The sequence below is a fragment of the Polistes canadensis genome, unplaced genomic scaffold, assembly GCF_001313835.1.
Source record: "Polistes canadensis isolate GaletaPanama2010 unplaced genomic scaffold, ASM131383v1 scaffold_47, whole genome shotgun sequence".
In the NCBI taxonomy this organism is placed as follows: domain Eukaryota; kingdom Metazoa; phylum Arthropoda; class Insecta; order Hymenoptera; family Vespidae; genus Polistes; species Polistes canadensis.
The window spans coordinates 276,842-296,374 of record NW_014569594.1 but is presented as its reverse complement, the minus strand read 5'-3'; the positions used below and the strand labels follow the sequence as shown (position 1 = coordinate 296,374).

General features: G+C 33.5%; 1 protein-coding gene across 1 annotated transcript in view; it reads left to right on the top strand.

The window, feature by feature from the left end:
* The window catches only part of LOC106785247, a 328,039-nt gene that overhangs the window by 277,025 nt on the left and 31,481 nt on the right, over positions 1–19,533 (top strand). Inside the window, exon 4 of the mRNA XM_014745530.1 lies at positions 19,214–19,351. Coding sequence (XP_014601016.1) covers positions 19,214–19,351 — 138 coding nt within the window. The remainder of the gene's footprint in view (positions 1–19,213; positions 19,352–19,533) is intronic.

Below are 19,533 nucleotides of genomic sequence, written 5' to 3'. Positions count from 1 at the left end.
GAAATTTTTCTTATACGGCGTACAACACTGACTCTACATACGCGTATGATTTGAATTTAATTTACGCCCGGTCACTGACTCTACTTCGCGATAAAAAAATGTTACTTTAATTACTCGTACAAACACTGACTCTACAATCTACTTCAAAGACTGCATTGCACGCAGTCAATGCAAAGAAAAATTACACTCTCGATACGCGGTCACTTTTAACACTTCACTGATGCACTTTACTGACTCTACTTCGCGAGCAGTCTGTGCGACTGTTTTAAAATAAAGAACTCTAACTTTATACGAACAAACTCTAATGCAATTAACTGCATTGCTCGCAGTTAATTTAATATATAAATTAAAAAAAAAAACGCGAACGCGAAACGCGATACGCGACCGAATTTATTATTAACGAACGAACGTGCTTCTAATCCGTGATTTTAATTATATTAAAACGATCAAACACTCCCGTTACATTGCTTCGCGCACGATTGCAATGATGTACTGAAACAGAGAAAAAAAAAAGAACGATTAATATCTTTTTCGTAATAAAAAACCATTGAAATTATTCTCGAAATGTTTGATAGAAAAATATACTTACTTCTAATCTTCATTGATGAATGCCCGATGGGTCTCCTACCCTTAGGATGACGATGATCGAATGCACTGACTCTACTTCGCGATAAAAATTGTATTTTTTAATTATTCGCACAAACACTGACTCTAATTTTTACAACTGTATTGCACGCAGTTCAAAAATCAAACACTCACCCTTCTGAAACAAGAAAAAAAAAAACAAAACGATTAGAATCATTGTTATCACTTAAAAATTACAAGTAATTATTAAAGAAATGTTTAATATAGAAAAATTATATTAACCTTCTATCTTCAGTGATGAATGCCTGATGGGTATCCTACCCTTAGGATGACGATGGCACACGTATAAACCGAATAAAAGAAACTTTCGGAGTTTCTTTACCCGAAAAAACGAAACTTTTCTATACGGCGAGCAACACTGACTCTAATTTCCGATTTTTCTTTAACGATGCAAACACTCGAGTACCTCATTGCCTACGCGCTCGATTGCAATGATGTTCTGAAACAGAAAATGAAAAAGAACGATTAATATCATCGTCGAAATAAAAAGACCATTGAAAAGTGATCATAAAAATGTTTGGTAGAGAAATTATACTTACTTGTAGTCTCCAACGATGAATGCATGATGGGTTTCCTACCCTTAGGATGACGATGACCAGTAGACGATAACGAAAATAAAAAACTATAAAAAAGTTTTTTATCGCGAACGCGAACGCGACCGGGACGTGCTTACCGACCGCACTGCACGTCAAAAACGACTGAAAAAATGTACAAGATTAAAGTTACTAAAACATAAATCGAGTATTATAATGTGAAATATTATATGGAGAAAATGTTTAAGGGAAAACAATGAAATGAATTTGAATATGATATTGATGAAGAAAATGAAAGAAACTAATTACAATTATAATGTTTATGGTAAGCGGTCTTTAGCTAGATTTTACTTGTAATGTAATGGATAGCATATAAAATATGATAAACATTACACGGAAAGTAATATCCATTGCCCGGGTCTAACCACGAGGAGGTAACCGCTTCCGAAGACCCACGAGGGATGTGCACCCTGAAGATGTCCACATCCGAATATAATTTAAATAAAAATAAAAGATAATCTAATTGAGAATGTTTTTTAAGGAACATCACTCTTAGTGCTCACCCTAAGAATTTCACCTATTCGCCAGTAATACGATTACATGTCCAAATCTAGCAGAAAATTGATTAAAGAACAATATAAGTAATCGGTAAATTTTATGTTTATATATTGGTTCAGTAAAAAAATTAAGTTTAAAAAAGTCATCTAAAGAAACGTAAAATAAAAATATATTAAAATTATTTCTATTTAAAGTACGTTAATATGTATGTAATGTTTAAACCAGTACATATGTAATTAAAAAAATCTGAAATATAAAAAGAATGCATTAGAATATTTAAATAATTGTTAATTAATCGATAGAAATGTTTATTGTTGTTAAAAAACTCGAAATATATGTTGGGAGCTCCGTCCTCTTCGAAGTCTCCTGTTAGACTGAGTCATTGTCCTCTAGGAAATTACTTTTATTGAAAGTTGTATATATGACTTTTCGAACGTTGCGCATGTGTGTATCGAGCATATTCTTTGTAATAAAAAAAAATTAAAATTACAACGTTCTGATTTTAGCTATATTTCAATTTTTATATAATTGTTTAAACCAATGTACACATTTGTTTTAACGTTCCCATGTAGTGGTGCCTTCGGAGGGGGAAATTTTTATCGAAAAGAATATCACATCGAAATTAATTAATATTTAAAGTATGTTAATGATAGTATTGAATGCTTATACTAGTACATGTATGTTTAAATAATCTGAAATATAAAGAGAGTGCATTAGAATATTTAAATAATTGTTAATTAATCGATAGAAGTTTCTATTGTTGTAAAAAAGATCCGAATATATGTTCGGAGCTCCGTCCTCTTTGAAATCCACCTTGAGACTGGCACTTTCTCTTCTATGCAATTACTTTTATTGAAAGTTGTTTATATGACTTTTCGAACGTTGCGCATGTGTATAAAACAGAATAATTCATCTAATTAATAAAATTTAGGATTTCAACGCTCTTATTTTACAATTTTTATGTAATAGTTTAAACTAATGCATATTTGTTGTAACGATTCTGCGCACTGGTGACTGCGGTGGGGGAAATTTTTATCGAAAAGAATATCACATCGAAATAATTTAATATTTAAAGTATGTTAGAAAGTATGTAATGTTCAAACTAATGTATATATGTTTATAAATTATAAGTATTAGTAAAGAACATTTTTGTGTTCGACATACCTTGAATAATTGTTAATTAATAACATATTTTATTTTTTGAAATTCACGATTCAATTAAATGTGCGTATTAAAGATATTTTAAATTTGAAATAAAATTAACCGTAGATTAAATTTAACTCTTTCTACTTGTGATTTCAAAAATGAAAACTAAATGAAGAATTAAAATATAAATCACTCTTAATTTTGTAGAGGTTCACGTGGATATTAAAATAGATTCATACCAAAATATAATAAATATCAGTTTAAAAAATCTACTATTGCAGTTCGTGTTGATATGTACGAAATACAAATGCATTTGATACTTAATTTCCTGTTTTCTCTGTCGTATTTTACCGAAGGAAGCGCATACCATAGTCTGGCTAAAAAATTGCAATCGATAAAGCAACCCATTTTTATTCGCCTTTTTCTCACTCGCGAAAAAAGGCCTCTCATTGGACCATTGTAATTCGCAACACGCACAAGCCATTGCACGATGAAACGAGCGGTTCAGAACGTACCATGAAAATTCTACACGATTCGTCTATGAGGAAAACTTTTGCGTAGAGAGAAATTGTCCTAGGACAAAATCACGCTCGTTTGGGAAGGTTTTTTAAAACGCATCTAGACAATCGTCTTATTGTTACAAAATATTAAAGTTTTCGAATTTTTCTTACGAAAGATAAATTGTAAATTAAGCATTGAACAATTTCAACAATTGTTTCGAATACACCTTTCGAATTAAAATAATTTGTTTCTTGTAGGATCGAACACATCAATTCGCGAGAAAGTTGGTCGGAAGGCTTTAGTTCAAAGATTAAAGTAGTCACCTGAAAAAGGAAAGACTCGGATTCGAGTCATGGTCCAGTAAGTCCAACGACCCAATTTCACTTTTTTTCTATATACTTTTCACATACATATATTATTCCGCAAGAACATCTAGAAGAAAACTTGTGCAACGAAGGAAAAAAGGGTTGTACTGTACTGTAATACGAGTTAGTTCAATGACGAAAAATCCAGTAAAAAAGAACGTGAATTACACTCTCCTGTTTTAAAAAACCTTACGTATATTTCAGTTCATTACATATGTATCATAACGTTTGTTATATCGTAAATACGAACTTTGTTCAGTTCGCTACTACAAATCTAACGAAAGGGATACAGAACGTTGCCATTCTCTATCCGAAGGTGGTCATAGAAGAAGATAAAGAGAAAAAAGGAATAGGAGAAAGAGAAAGAGAGATATAATGAAAGAAAACAGAAAAAAGAAATACGAAAAATCCGAGCATTTACAAAACAAAATTCGACGTTATACAAAAAGCACTACATTACACGTACGTTATACAAAGAAACTACATTTCGCGACTTGAAACCACCCTCGAAATCAGACCAACGTTGCTTTCCTTCGTGTTTCCGAGTATTCGATATTGACGCAATACTTCTTTACTGTAACGTGAAAAAACAAAAAAATCAGATTCGTTTGGGAACGAGCTTTCATTTTTTTCACATTTACTTTCCTTTCATTTATATCTTCTTTTTTTTTTTGTTTTTTAGTGTCAAAACATGCTTTCGGTTCGTCATTACATCTCTTTAATAGTCACCTTAGGAAAAAGGAATATAAATAACAGGGAGTTAAATTACGAGTGTGCTTCAATTTTATATATTAAGTTTCTAACCCTGTGAACACGAGAGAATGAGAATGAGAATGAGAAAAATAGAGAGAGAGAGAGAGAGAAAGAGAGAGAGATGGAGAAAGAAAAAGAGATGTAGAGTAAAAGCAGGGCTTGGAAGAACCAGTGACAGGGTAAAAAAAGGAAATAAAGGTCGTGTATACGCGTACGTCGGAGTCGAGAGCTTTTATCGCTGTGGAAAGTCCATTAAGATAGCGCGAGTCGCTTCTAGGCTGCTGCAGCGAATACTCCGATGGCCTTTTCACCGGCGACACCCGGTATATATGAGGTGTCAATGAAAAGCGACGATTGCTCGATTGCCTGTCCCGTGAAACTGCGTTACTTCGAAATGGTCCTCGTTTCCGGTCACCGTCGTAGTGTTGCGTTACCTCACTCTCTCTCTCTCTCTCTCTTTCTATTTCTCTTTTTCTCTCTCTTTCAATTTTTTCGACTTTCCTCTCATTGTGCTTTTTTAATACCCTCCCAAAAGAATCAAACAAAAGATCAGTCTCGACAAAAGATACGTTACATGATTCGTTTGATTCTTTTTGCCTGGATGTTTTAACGTTTAACAAAAGTAAAATGAAAATCAATTTCATCGACCATCAGCAATAAATCGATGGAACATCCGAAAACAAGAATCGCGATCTGATACACGAATGGTTATATATCTAATGTTTGTTTTTTCCCCCACAATCGATAGGAAATTAAAATTCATAAACGTCGACCATTGTGCCGATCATAAAAACTCCAAAAATGTCAACCCATCATTCTCGCGTGCATCTATATATGTGTGTCTGTGTATATTTGTATGTTTATGTATATGTGTATATCATCCCTCCGATGTATGCATTAGGTTGTCCCATAAGTTCTTTCCAAAAAAAAAAACATTTGCGGCATGTAATACTTTATTGCTTTAAAAAAGGTAATAGGCCGAAGAACACTGCAGAAGAAATTTGCACCGTTTATGGGAGTGATACTAAGATTATTAGAACCGTTCGCAATTGGTTTAAAAAATTTATAGCTGGCAATTTTTATTTGAAAGATTAAGACCCCCAGCACCCGCTCAGCATCCGGCCCCAAATTTATTATTTTTTTCGTATTATGCGGTATCCACTAATCCGAAAAAAACGTGTGAAGTTTATTAAAAGTATTTTTTTAGAATCCTTCATTTTTTGTTATTATTATAGTCGTTTGAGAACATACGCCCGATATTTATCTGTCATTCTTTCGTACCTATCTTTAATTGCAATAAAATTCAAGTTGGTTTTTTTTCCCCCGAGAGAATCTGGTGTTAACGGTTCGTAAGTCGGTGTACGCGAAATCACGACGTTGCAGCAGGTGCGAATTATATAATGTAAAATCTTCAAGCGGAAGAGGATCGTGATAATTTACTACGCCGAAAGACGAATGACTTCTCAACCTCCCAGCTCTCTTCTTCCTACTACTAAGAGAGACGTCTGGTGGTTAATCCATCTCGGCTTTCACAAATTAACGTATCCTCGACTTAATGCTTTCTCGAGTTTGAATTTGTCATGAGAAAGAAAGAAAGAAAGAAAGAGAGGAAGAAAAAGAATAAGAAAAATATTTAGTTTCGGAAGCAACCCCCGCAGCACTGTCACATATCGTGCATAATTTATCCAAATTAACATTTGAAATAAAATTTAATATAATATGTATTCATTGTTGAAGATAAGAAATTCATTTAATTTTTCGATACGATATGATATTACAATAAATAATAAAAATAATCTATTCTATAACTAAGGGTGCACTTATGTTTTAGTTCGAATTTCAATAATTTATTTAATAATAATAATAATAATAATAATGTTACCTTTTCGATAGTTAGTAAGTACATCAGAATTTAAGTATCGCCAGAGTCATGTATATAATATCGAACGTAAGAGAGCCGATTGACCGGGATGGATGTCTTCGTTTGACGCTCGTTAAAATTAACGAACTTGTTGCGAGCTAGGAGAAAATGAACCGAAGAGGTGAGTACTAAAAGAGAAAGAGCGAGAGAGAAAGAGCGAGAGAGAGAGAGAGAAAGGTGCACCGTTTTTACGACCAGAAACTCTATCGTTTCCGACGTCGTTAAAACGTGACCGGTCGATCAAGAAATAGGATCCTCAGCTAGATGGAAGGCGAGACTTTGAAGTTACCGTTTTCTCATCAAATTGATTGTTTCGAGAAAAACGAAAAAACGAAGAAATGAAAAAGAAAAGAAAAGAAAAAAGAAAGGGTAGTAGAGGAGTGCGAACGAAACGAACATAGAAACAGAGAGAGAGAGAGAGAGAGAGAAAGAGAGAGAGAGAGAAAATCAGAGAAGAAGTATGCTCGTCGTGCTTCCTGCATACGAAAGGGGGCCTGCCATTCGTGTCATTAATAATTGCAGATTGTGTACCCACCGAGATTACTCCCTTTATCCGTTCTCCTCGAGTCTACCCATTCATCCCCATTTCACCGTACTTTCCTCCTTCTCTCTCTCTCTCTCACACACACGCCTACAGTTTGTCTCTTTCTTTTCCATACATATGCTTACAGTCACAAACACCTAACATATCTCTCTTCCACTCTCTTCTATCTCTCTCTCTCTCTCTCTCTCTCTATTTCGTACGATGACTCTCGTACGACATTCTTTCCCATCTTCCTTACTCCTTTCGGTCTCGTCTCTCGCCGACAGGCATATGTTTACGTAGCTTTAAATTCAGCCTCGAATTCGCAGTCGTTCGTCTTACCTTCTTCCACCTTCCTCGAGAATGAAGAGAAAGACGGTGCACATTCGTGGATGCGTTTAGATACTACACTGCTACCTTCGTTATCTTTCATCCCCACTGTTGTTATATTCCCTCATACCCTTCTCCTCTCTCTCTCTCCCTTACCAACCCCTTTCTCAAACTACCACCACCAGCACCAGCACCGCGTTCCACCCTCTTTCCCTTTCTCTTTTCCTCTCCGCATCGCTTCATCATCGTTGAGCGGCAATAACTTCACCGTCGGCTCGAAACAAAAGCCACGAGAACCGAAATCACGCGAGTTATGGAATTAAGCTTCCTAGGTGTGTGATATAGAGGAACAAACGTTTCCACGCCGCATACTTTGTTATCTAACGCGTACATCGAGTTCCCAGATTAATGGACAAAATGCAACAACGACGACGACGACAACGACGACAACGCCATTGATTGTTACCGTCTAGTATCTCCCGAACCATGAAAAACTCGCGACGAGAGAATATTCATTCCTGGTTTAATGACAAAACAAAAATCTTTTTATCCTTTCTACGATTTCATTTACACTACGCGAATATATTCTAACGAGTTCTTTAATTGCGAGATATTATATTTATCTATATTTTCTTTTTCTTGTGTTTTTTTTTTTCTTTTCTTATTAGAGAATAAATAAATCGTTGAAATTAATAATCGTTTAATTGTTATAATAAATAAATTCGAATAAAGAGTAATAAGATTCGTCAAAGGAAAATAATTTCAATTAAAACGAGGAAAAATGAATATCTTTAGATGAAATCTTAACGATCTGGTATGAAACCTTATTCCGTTATCTTTGATTACTGAGTATTGATTGTTTTATATCTCCATTATTCAAATAGGAAGTAATACCCGTTATGATTCGCGAGGTTACTTATACGACGAGAAATTAAATATTCAATTTTCCTAAGATAACATTTTATAGATGCATTATATATCGTAATAAGGTGTATCAAATTAAATATTTTAATATGAAATACGGAAAATAATACAAAAAAAAAAGAAAAATAATGAAAATAACGAAGAAAAACGACGTCGGGTATGCGCGTTCATGGTCGACAAAATGTCGAGGTAAAGAATACTATCAGGTCGTGTATAAGAATCGCGAGTAAAGTAGAAAATGTTACAAAGTATATTTTCCTTCCGTGTAAACTGGCCTTGAAGATATTCTCCAAGGAAATAAAACGTTACGGCTAACATTTTTTCGTCTTCTTTTCGTGTGTACATATATATATATATATTCTAATCCTTTTCTTTTTTTCTCTTTTTCCTCTATTAAAAAAATGAAATAAAATATAACGATTTAAAGAAAAAAAAAAACTGTGACATTTAAAAAATGAGATTTGAAAGAAAATAGTAAATAATTACGAACGAATGGTCATTATTCGAAAAAAAAAAGGTGGAATCTTTTCATGATTAATCGATAAGTAGTATCTAATGGTAGGAGTTAATTCATACGAATGATTAAACAGAAATACAAGCCTTTTTTCTGATGACCGAGTTAATTAGGGAGATCCATTCTTCGAAGCAGCGTTGTCCGATACGAGCTCAACTATTGTCGCATCATTGAACTGACGTTATTCTTGTAAGAGAGATGAAAAGGTAAATAGAACTATGGTATATGTGCTCTCTCTCTCTCTCTCTCTCTTTCTCTTTATATCTATCTATTACTCTTTTTGTAAACGTACGTGTACGTTACGTAACGATGCGTAAAAAAAAAAAGAAAAGAAAGAAAATAGAAGATAGATGAATATAAATTAAACGCCATGAAAAACCATAGTTGCTAACCTATGTTAAAAATTTCCGGTTAAAAAATATTGATTTATTAATTTATATTCAACGATTTATACGAAAGTAAATATAAGTATCTCTAATCCATGAAATAATTATCTTTGTATTATATCATTTCGATTGCTTTTTTAGTTCCATTTTTTTAAATCTTCTGTCTAACCCCCTCTCCTCCCAAACTTACAGCGGCCGATAATAATAAGAGTTAGAAATAGATTCGGCCATACCGGTGAATTTATTCCAACGCGTTCGGGAAAATATTTTCTACGAATGAAAAGTAAAGAGAAAAAGGGTAGGTGTGGAAAGGATGCGGAAGGAGAAGGGCAACTTCTTATGCAATTTGTAAGGGAAACCCTTCTCATCGTCCGTTCGTTCGCGGAAAATACGATTTTCTCGTCCTCGAGGCGGTTCTAAGATTAATGCGGAGTACCTTCTATCTTACTCGTTATTCCAAACTACGAGGTCAAGTGTGAGGTGGGTCGCAAAGGGTCCTGCGGATGACTATCTGTTTTTTTTCTTTCCCTCTCTTTCTCTCTCTCTCTTTTTTTCTCTCCTTCGTCATTCAGTTTAGTTCACCGAGCACTTGCAATCGCTCGCGTAAAGTAAATTTTGCCTATATTCTTTCTTTATCTTTTTTTATTTCTTTCTTTCTCTTTCCTCTTCTCTTCCAACCTACCTTTCTTCCATTTCTTTTTTTTTTTCTTCTTCTTTCTCTCGATAAATATTTCAGACGACTACCACATCCGTACTCTATCTCTCGATTGTACATCGGAAAGCCATTATCTTCGCAGTACCGCCTATATGGGGTGCGATTTACGTGTACAATCTGCGTTCCTCTTGCGGTCGTGAAAACTCGCTTAATTCACTCTAAACAGTGGCATAAGCCGAATTCGGATGCACCGAGAATAAACAATTAAGGTATTAGGTCTATTGTATTTATAGAAAAATTGTAATTTTAGGTTATTCAATATTTGAGAAAAATTCTTCGAGTCTTTTGTTACAATTTTCATTTGATATATTTTATATATATATATACGTTTATATTATATAATATATTTTATTGCAAATTTAACGAGACGAAAGATAACGTTAAATCATTCTCAGTTGTCTTACGACTAAAAGCTAATTAATCAACTACTCGTTTTCTCAAAATAATGATCTATTTTCGTGTTCTTACAATTATCTTATGCCATATATCACTTACTAACTAACATATTATCTTGCTCAGGAAAATTTTCTTTAATAAAATACCCCTAAAATAGAATACATTTGATGGGACGACTTAATCAAAAAATATTCATAATAATATGTATGTGAGATCAAAAATTTAATTATTTTTATTCGAATCAAATGTAATATGCAAATACTGTACAACACATATATTTCAATACCCAGAACTAATGTATTTCGATGCTACCCTTTTGCTTGCATCATGAAGGATTCTGCTAATACACTTGTTCGATATGCTAGTCCTTGCTTTCAGACAGTTACGATGAAATTTATACGAGTTACCCATGATGTCGAGCATACTATCGTTGAACATATACGTGCATATACACACACACACACACGTATACACATATACATGAAATAATCCTTATGCTCACAGAGATGCAATTTTGAAGGCAATTTAACTTGACTCATCAAACGAATGGAAAATTACAAGCAAATATTTAGCGCGTGTAAGATCGTTAAAATAACTTTATAGAAAGTTATTAGAAATTTTGTAAAACGATTTCGTAGAAAGAAAGACATTTCAAAATTTATATCTTACTTTCGAGAGTTTGTTTTAAACTTCGATACTTCATTTTCATTTTATTCCCAACTTAATTCGTCGATAAAAACTTATTGTTCTCTCCCCCCCCCCTTAAATGAAATTTCATTCTTATCGCTACACTCTTGCAATTTTTTTGGATTAGAATACGCGTGCTCTTTTACAGGAATATTTTATATTCAAGGATGCAAATCATGCTGCATTTTCACTTAAAAAAAAATTGAAATTATTTTTTTCGAAAAAAATACATTCAATCTAAAAATCTGTAATAATACCACTAAAACGAAAATGCGGTCAGCCACAATAATCGATACGCTATTCTAAAAATATCTTGATTGAATTGAAACTAAGGTTTCTAAACCGTATTTTAATTATAAGTCACTGTCGTGTCATTTTTAAAAACGAAAAAAAATGGAAATTGTACAAACAATTTGTCGAAAAACGATATAATTAGAATATTAAATTATTTAGATATGATATCTTCTTATGTTAGTTAAAAAATGTCTACTCCGAATAATCACTGGCCACACACACACACACATACACACAGAGGAACTTTAAAAATAAATGTATATTAATTTAAATCAAGAAAAAAATATTAATAGAGTATAATATTGTGTTCAATTTACCTTAAATTATTGATAATTAATCGAAAAAAATGTATCTTGTAGTTTAAAAACACGAAATATACATTCGTACCGTCTTATTCGAAATCCACCGTAATACTGACACGTTATCCTCTACGATATCTTTTTTGTTTATATTACGATATTCCGAAGGCTAAATATGTATTACCGAAACAACATACGTAATGAATAGAAGTGTATCCTTCGAAAAGTCAAACAAACAATATTCAATAAAAGAACTTTCACCGAGGACAATGACTCACTTCAACAGTGAATTTCGAAGAGGACGGTACTCCCGAACATATATACCAAGGTATTAAACAATAATAGACACTCTTATCGATTAATTATCACTCGATTAAGAAAAGTTGAATACTTTAATGTACTCTACTGATATTTAAGATTATTTATTGTTGTTTTAACATCATGTTTTCTTTTTATCTAATAAAATATCAAATTGAAATTATTTTTTATTCCAAGTATATTAATAGATATGCAATTTTTAAATAAATGTCTTATTTTAATGGTATTTAATTAATTCTAATATTAAAAAACATTAAAACAGTAAAAAGAAATAATGACCAACCAATATTTAGACGTGAAAAAATAATACGTGTATACTAACACACGTACGATTTTAAAGTACGAGCTTTTCCTGTACATTACTTTCATATTTGTTTAATTCATTTGTTATAAATTTCAAATTAAACTCGTGAATAATATATGTAATATTATAAAATACTAATGTAATTATATCTAAATTTTCTTTATTTTAAACACACTTATATCAATAGTTTTTAAGGAAAGACTCGTTATATATATTTATCAATTGATTATTTTCCACATGATAATGCAAGTTTTATTTCTATCGCATATTCTTTTTTTTCCTGTGCTTTTCTCCCACTTGTCTTTCTCTCTCTCTTTCTTTTTCTCTCTTCCCATAGTGATCTTCATCATGGTTTCGTTGAAAGTGCCATGAAATAAAAGGATGTCGTGTACCATGTGAAATGCAACGACGAAAATTTATTTCGAAAGCTCGACGAGAAAGGCGTCTTGATTTTTCTTCATCTTTTGCCCAACTAACTGCACGCGTATACATATACTGACACATAGACGAATCATTCGAAATAATAGAAGTCTATGCTTTCTTGCTATGTAACAACGTATTTAGAAGTTTTAATAAAAGAAACAATTTCAATTTATATAGAGATTTAATATCATTGATTATCATTCTATAAACGATGAATACTTCTATCATAATAGTATTATTTATGAATTTACAATGAGAAGCACCTAAAATCATTACTAATTACTAATTAACCAAAGTTTCTAGGAGAAGTAGTTATTAAATATCTGTTTTCAACGTAATAAGCAGTTTCCGCGAATATTATCAAACGGGCACGATTTCTATAACTCCTTATGCTCATTAGTAAGAATCAAATAACAGGAAAGCTAATGCACACTGATTCAAAATATCAAACGGTTTTTTTCTTTTTTCTTTTTTTTTTCACTTTCACTCTCTCTTTCTTTATTCTTTTTTTTTTGTTTTCACCTTTTCTTTCAATCGACGCCTAAATTGAAGCTGAAAAAGTTTGATATTAAATCGACGTAAGGCTTCGAAAATACTTTAATGAAACGCTATCGTTCGATAGATCTTTTTTCTAACCTGGCAGGTATTTCTTTAACAAACTTTTACGCCCTTCAAAAGTTTCTAACAATTTTAAGAGAAATCGTACGTAGGTGGGTTGGTACCTACCTACCCCCTTTACGTTATACACTTACTTGCGTAAACTTCGTCAGACTTTTTGCAGGTAATTAAACTTTCGTAGTAACATAAGATTGGTGCGGCAGGTAAGTACTTACGACTACCTGTTTTCATCCGATCTCACAAACTACCTACATTCTAATCGTTCTTACGTATACATACTTAACTAAAGTCTACATGTATACATAGTAACGAAATGGCTTTATGTACTTTATCTATGTATTTATAAATGTATATATCTGTGTATACATAATATGTCGGATTACACGTATTAGTACTTCGTCTAAGCTGCTCTAGTTGCTTCGATTATCGATCCAGAAACTTGACTTTATCCTTCGATAAGTTCATAGCATTATCTTAAGCAAAAATCGAAAGCTTATCTGATACCGTGATGATGATGTCGATAACCAGGATTATCAACGCAGTATTCGATCTTATGTTCACTTTTTTTTTTCTTTTTTTCTTTCTCGCGCTTTAAAAAATGTCCGAACTATCGCTATCAATCAAATGATAATTTCGAATAAAATTTGTAATCTTTTCCTCCTCCCCCACACCTCTTTTTATATAATATTCGATTATTACATTTTTACAAAGCATATAAATGTTTTCGAAAGAAAGTACCTACCTTATATATATATATATATATATATATATCTGCCGCTTTATGTTTTTCTCCCTTTGATTATGGGAGAAAGGCCAGACTGGTTCATACTTATAAATCTCATTAAAATTCACGTCGGTACTCCAAAGCAATTAGCTTTAATCTCAGGGACCGGTAGTGCGTGCCACGACCTTCGCAATACTTTGCGCGAATTAAGAGACGTTTGACAATGGCGGAATAGAATTTTCTTTCATTGTACCACTGTGAACGTAAGCACGTACGGCGCGGCGTATTTACATATACAGGGTCTACACGAACTGTGTGTAACTAGACTGGAAATGATTCTACGTGTAAAAATAAGTCGAACGATAATAGTTATTTCGTTCGAGAGACTTCCATAAAATTTTTTTAATAAGACATTTAAGCACCAACGTTTTACCCCCCTGTAGCGTATTATTTGTTTTTTAATTTTTTTCGTTTACTAAAAATTATTGATAAAATTTTGCATAAAAGAAACTACCTGAGGGAGAGGGGGAACACCTTGTATCTATATTATATCGATTAAATAATATTCCACGTCGGCAAATTTTATCGACGATAAAAACGATCGTCTCGTCCATCAGAAAAAGTTCGTCCTTATTATCCTTCGGATAGGATCAGGAATAGCTATTTCGCGAGATACTCCCTGAATTTTTGTCCCTGAAATTTCTTATAAATACGTTCAGGGTGATTTAACCTTCCAAAGGGGGAAAGACCACCCAAGTTTCAAAGAATCTATTCCATCTATTTCTATCTTATTCTTTTTCCTGTTCTTTCGAACCCTCGGATCGAAGAAGTCTCGCGGAACAGAGTTAGCTTCGTCTTTTACGTAGCACTTTGCAGTATTCGCGAAGAAAATTCAGTTTTCGCAGGTTGATTCAGAGGACTCCTCAAGTACCTACGAGACGCGATCACTTCTTTTTTCACTTTCACCCCTTCACCCTTTTTTCCTTCCCCTATTTTCCCTTCCGTCTTTATCTCGACTTTTTCTTTTTTATTTTTATCTCTCTTTTACCATCATCGCTATCGCGTGATCTATCATGGGATAGATCGTAAGAATAAGAAGGAAAAAAAAATGAGAAAAAAGGAGAGAGAAAGAGAGAGAGAGAGAGAGAGAGAGAGAATGAGTATTGCAACGTCATCGAGAAAGAAACGTTCAGACAAGCTTATTACTAGCTCTATCGAGAATACGCTTACTTTGTATCTGAAAAGTCGATCAGGAAATTGAGAAGCTCTGCTCGAAGGTAAAACGTGAACTCTTGCTTCTCTATTCTCTGAAGTCTAAATATCTATGTATATGTATATATATATATATGTGTACATGACTTGTCTCTCATGAATACGTAAAATGTATTTTTATATTTTTCAAATAAGTATCTGCATTATATATATTTACGTACATAAATCTTATTGTTAGCACATCACGTATATTCGCATAACTATCATCTTAACGTCGTTAAAAACATATTTCGTGTTGGTACATATTTCACAAAATGAAGCTTTGATGATATATTGAATAATGCATAATGCACGCGAATCCTTGTTCTCTCTCTCTCTCTCTCTCTCTCTCTCTCTCTCTTCCTTTTTTCTTTTTTTTTTCTTTTTTTACGACTAAAAGTGCCATCGTCCGTTCTAATATCATTTTCATATCTATAGTAATCTCGTTACAATACTTCGAGCCCAAGTACACGTTTATTTCCTACGTTTTCATTTTACGTTTGCTTTCGTTATTTCGATTAATCATTGCCTATTTACATTGCCATCGAGATATAACGTTTGAAATCGTGATTGTACACAATTTTCGAAAATTTTCTTTCTTAAATAGATAAAAGATTTCAAGAGAAAAACGTTTGATAAGTGTCACACCGTAAAAGCGGTGTGATAAATGCATAGAGGAAAAATCGAATGGGGAATGGCTTTGAAATAAAACTTCCAATAAAAGTGAATAAACTCGAAGGAACGATATATAAAATAGAGTATCGTGAAAAATAAATGAAAAAATTAAACCGAGAAGGAGACAACAAAAAAAGGGAGAAAACAAATTCACCGACCACCGAGTCGGTGAAAAAACTGGCGTAAGTTTTTATATATTTATTTTACTTTTTCTTTTTTTTTCTTTTTAACCGTGGAAGGAAGAAGCAAAAGATAATTATAGAAGGATAAGGAGAAAGAAGAGAAGGAACAGGAAGTGTTACGGAGAAGGCGAGCATCGTAGGATGATTCTCTGTATAGGAAATGTCGAGCCAAAAGCATCACAGACGAAGAGAGATGCAACCGTTGAAAGAAACTCTTCGTGCATTTCGATTCGGCGCAAAATAAGAACGGCAAGTCTCCTCAAAGAAACTCACCAAGATCCGTATTACCTCTTTTTCTACTTCTACTTCTTCTTCTTCTTCTTCTTCTTCTTTTACTTCTTCCTTGCATTTCTTCGTATGCATTGCGAACGAACGCTTGGTTTGACTTTTCACGAATATAATTCAATTTGCCGAAAAGAATTATCTAGTTACCGTGAAATATTTTTCTTCTTTTTATTTTTCCATAAGTATCCATATACAGGTGATAAAAAATTTGATCAAAATTTCAATTAAACGTTCACCCCCTTTCCTTCCTCCCGTAAAGAACGAAACTCTTCTTCGAGATTGATATTCAAGATACTTTTCTATTTAACGGATAGTATCGAGTGAGCAATAAAATAGAAAACAAAAAAGAAAAAAAAGAAAAAAAGAAGACAAGTCGAAGCAAGGAAGGCTATGATCCTAAACGATACTTTGCTCTTTTATATCACGTGAAAATAAAGAGACCGCAAGTGAACTTTCTGATGAGAAAAAGAGGGAGAGAGAGAGAGGAATAGGAGTAGGAGTAGGAGTAGAAGGAGGAAGAGTAGGGAAAGAAAAAGAGAGAAAGAGAGAGAGGAAGAGAGCGATCGTAAAGTGCCGAACGTCACTTAAAGGGTCTTCGAGGTTCTATTACTTTGAGAGGAGCACTTTACGCTATTACCAATACACGAAATAGGCGTGGATGGGCGTAGACCATGGTCTGACCTTAGTTCGGCTTCTCGAGGTTCACGATTCAACGTGAACGAGCCTTTATTTCGTTTTCCCCGTTCTTCATACCTTTCTTCTTATACGAAAGAAGAGAAGAAAGAAGAAGAAGAAAGAAGAAGGAGCACCACGAGCATCAACATTCTCTATTTCTCTCTTTCTCTCATTTTTCCTACCCTCCCACCGTTAGCTCTCTTTCTTTAGAGTTCTATTTTTCTTCCTTCTCCCTTCCAAGTCCCCCACCCCACCCCACCCCACACCCCTCTTCTTTCCTTCTTCTTTCCTCTCCCCCTTTCTAGTTCGCTCTCGTTGTTACAAAGTGCTGTACAATCAGCTATGTCATTAGGAAGACCAAATATCGCTTTATCGGGTTGCGAAGTTCGTCCTAAAAGCATTTTTAATGGAAGACATCCTTTCAGGGGGCCGACGAGACTTTTTACTTTTTTTTCTATGTTTTTTTTTGCTCTTTTTCTTTGTCTTTTTTACTCCTGTTTCCTTCCCCATGTACGCCAGTCGTACGCTTTCGCTAGGCCGGCCGGTGGGTGGGTGGGAGGGAGTGAGGCCACCCCTATCGATTTTACAATTTTATCTTAATCAACAGTTATATCGTAGTCGTAATCATAGTCAAAGTCGTAATCGTAGTCCGTCCTCGTTGATCGGAAAAGAAATAAGAGATGATGGAAAAACGAGTATCGTTTTGAAAGTTCGATAAACGGCATCGATATGATGTCCCGTCAGGATAATGGAACGACGCGTCAACTTCCCATCATTGCAACTCTTATTCCTATTTCCTGGAAAACATTTTCGAGGAGACGAGCATGAAACACGCGTTAGTAGATACGGGCTATTAAAGAGCTACAAAACGAAGATCAATTATCGTTAGAAAACTAATACGTTCTCTCTCTCTCTCTCTCTTTCTTTCAGTTTCCGATATGAAAAGTGGAAACGGGTTAAACGAAAATGAACCTATCAGTAGGTACTGTCGTTGATAACGAGTTACGCTGATAAGGCATCATAAAGTTTTCTTCCGTTGTGATTAGCAGTTGTACGAATCGCACGAACACGATCAATCCTAATGCACCAAAATGGAAAAGTTTTCCCCTTGACGTACGATTTAACGAGCATATCATAATCCTTTATTAAAAACCGTCCGTCATTAAACCGTAATATTACATGTGAAATTTTATGACCTAAAATATACCGTCCTTTAATTACATTATGAACCCTCACATCCCTTTTTCCCATCTTTCTTTTTCTCTTCTCATAATGTGTAAGCTTTCCTTTAAGAGTACCTACAAGCTTAACGTTTTCTAACTTTTCCATTTCTCTTCTTCTTCTTCTTCTTCTTCTTCTTCTTTCCATTTTTATTCTTCTTTTTTTTCTCTTGCAATTCCAACACACGATCTACGAGTTAAACTATTTTATCATGTATATAAAATTACCAGCAATAAACAATGTCCACCTTGGTGAAACCTATAACAAACTCCACTAAAAATAATCAAACCTCTCTGCCAAACCGTACAATTATCAGTGTACAAATTCCTCACAAACAACGTCGAGAGTAGAAAGTCTGTTGGCAATTAAAAATTTATAATTACGCGAGAATAGTATAATTAATACACGATTCCCATAACCGTTCTAATTACCGACTGGCAAACGCAGTAAGCGAAAGCTTTGCAAAATTCAACGTAATAATTATGATTGGATTATCATCGAAAGAAAAAAAATATATTTATATTATATATATGCAAAATTTCTACGATGGGTGCATACTTTCGTAAATTTTCGAGAACTAATATCGAATCTTTCGATTGTATAGGATTATCATCGATTAGAAAAGTAAATGGATCTTTTTTTCTTTAATGAGTTTCAAATTCGCTAATTACCAAACGATCTTTTCGTAAGGTCAGAATTTTTCTTTCTTATAATTACCGAGGAAACAGGACTGGACTCAGATGGAGAAAAAATGAGAATCGTCCTTATAAAAGGATTTTTTTGAAATTTGAGATAATATGAAATTCATTAGAACAGAGAGGTTTGGTAAATAAAAAGAAAGTTGCTTTCCATCAAGTTAGGTATTAAAAAAAAAAAAGAAAAGATATTTCATCGACTTTTACGAAAGTTGACTGAGAGATAACGAGGATATATTTGTCGTTGAAAAAAAAAAGAAATGAAATTATAAAATTTACTTCTTTTCGATCTCGCGCTGTTAGATTAAAATTCAATTAAAAACTCACAATGTATTTTTTTTTTCTCTTTCAGAGCTTACCGCAAACTCCAGCCGGTGGTGTCGGTGGAAAAGGTGGAGGAGGTAGTGGCGTTCCTGGTTCTGGCATGGTCAATGGTGCTGGTGCTGATCATCAGGATATTCGCGATGGTACAGCTATAAATACCGAACACGTAAGCACCTTGATGATTATTATACTTTCAAACGCAGACTTAATAATCATTATTATTATAAATTCGGTTATTTTTTTTTTTTCGTTGTAAGGTACACTTATTTAACAATTAATTATTACATTCTATTTTTAATTGAAATAAGAATATAGAGAGAGACGGATTATCTTATAGATGAATTTAAA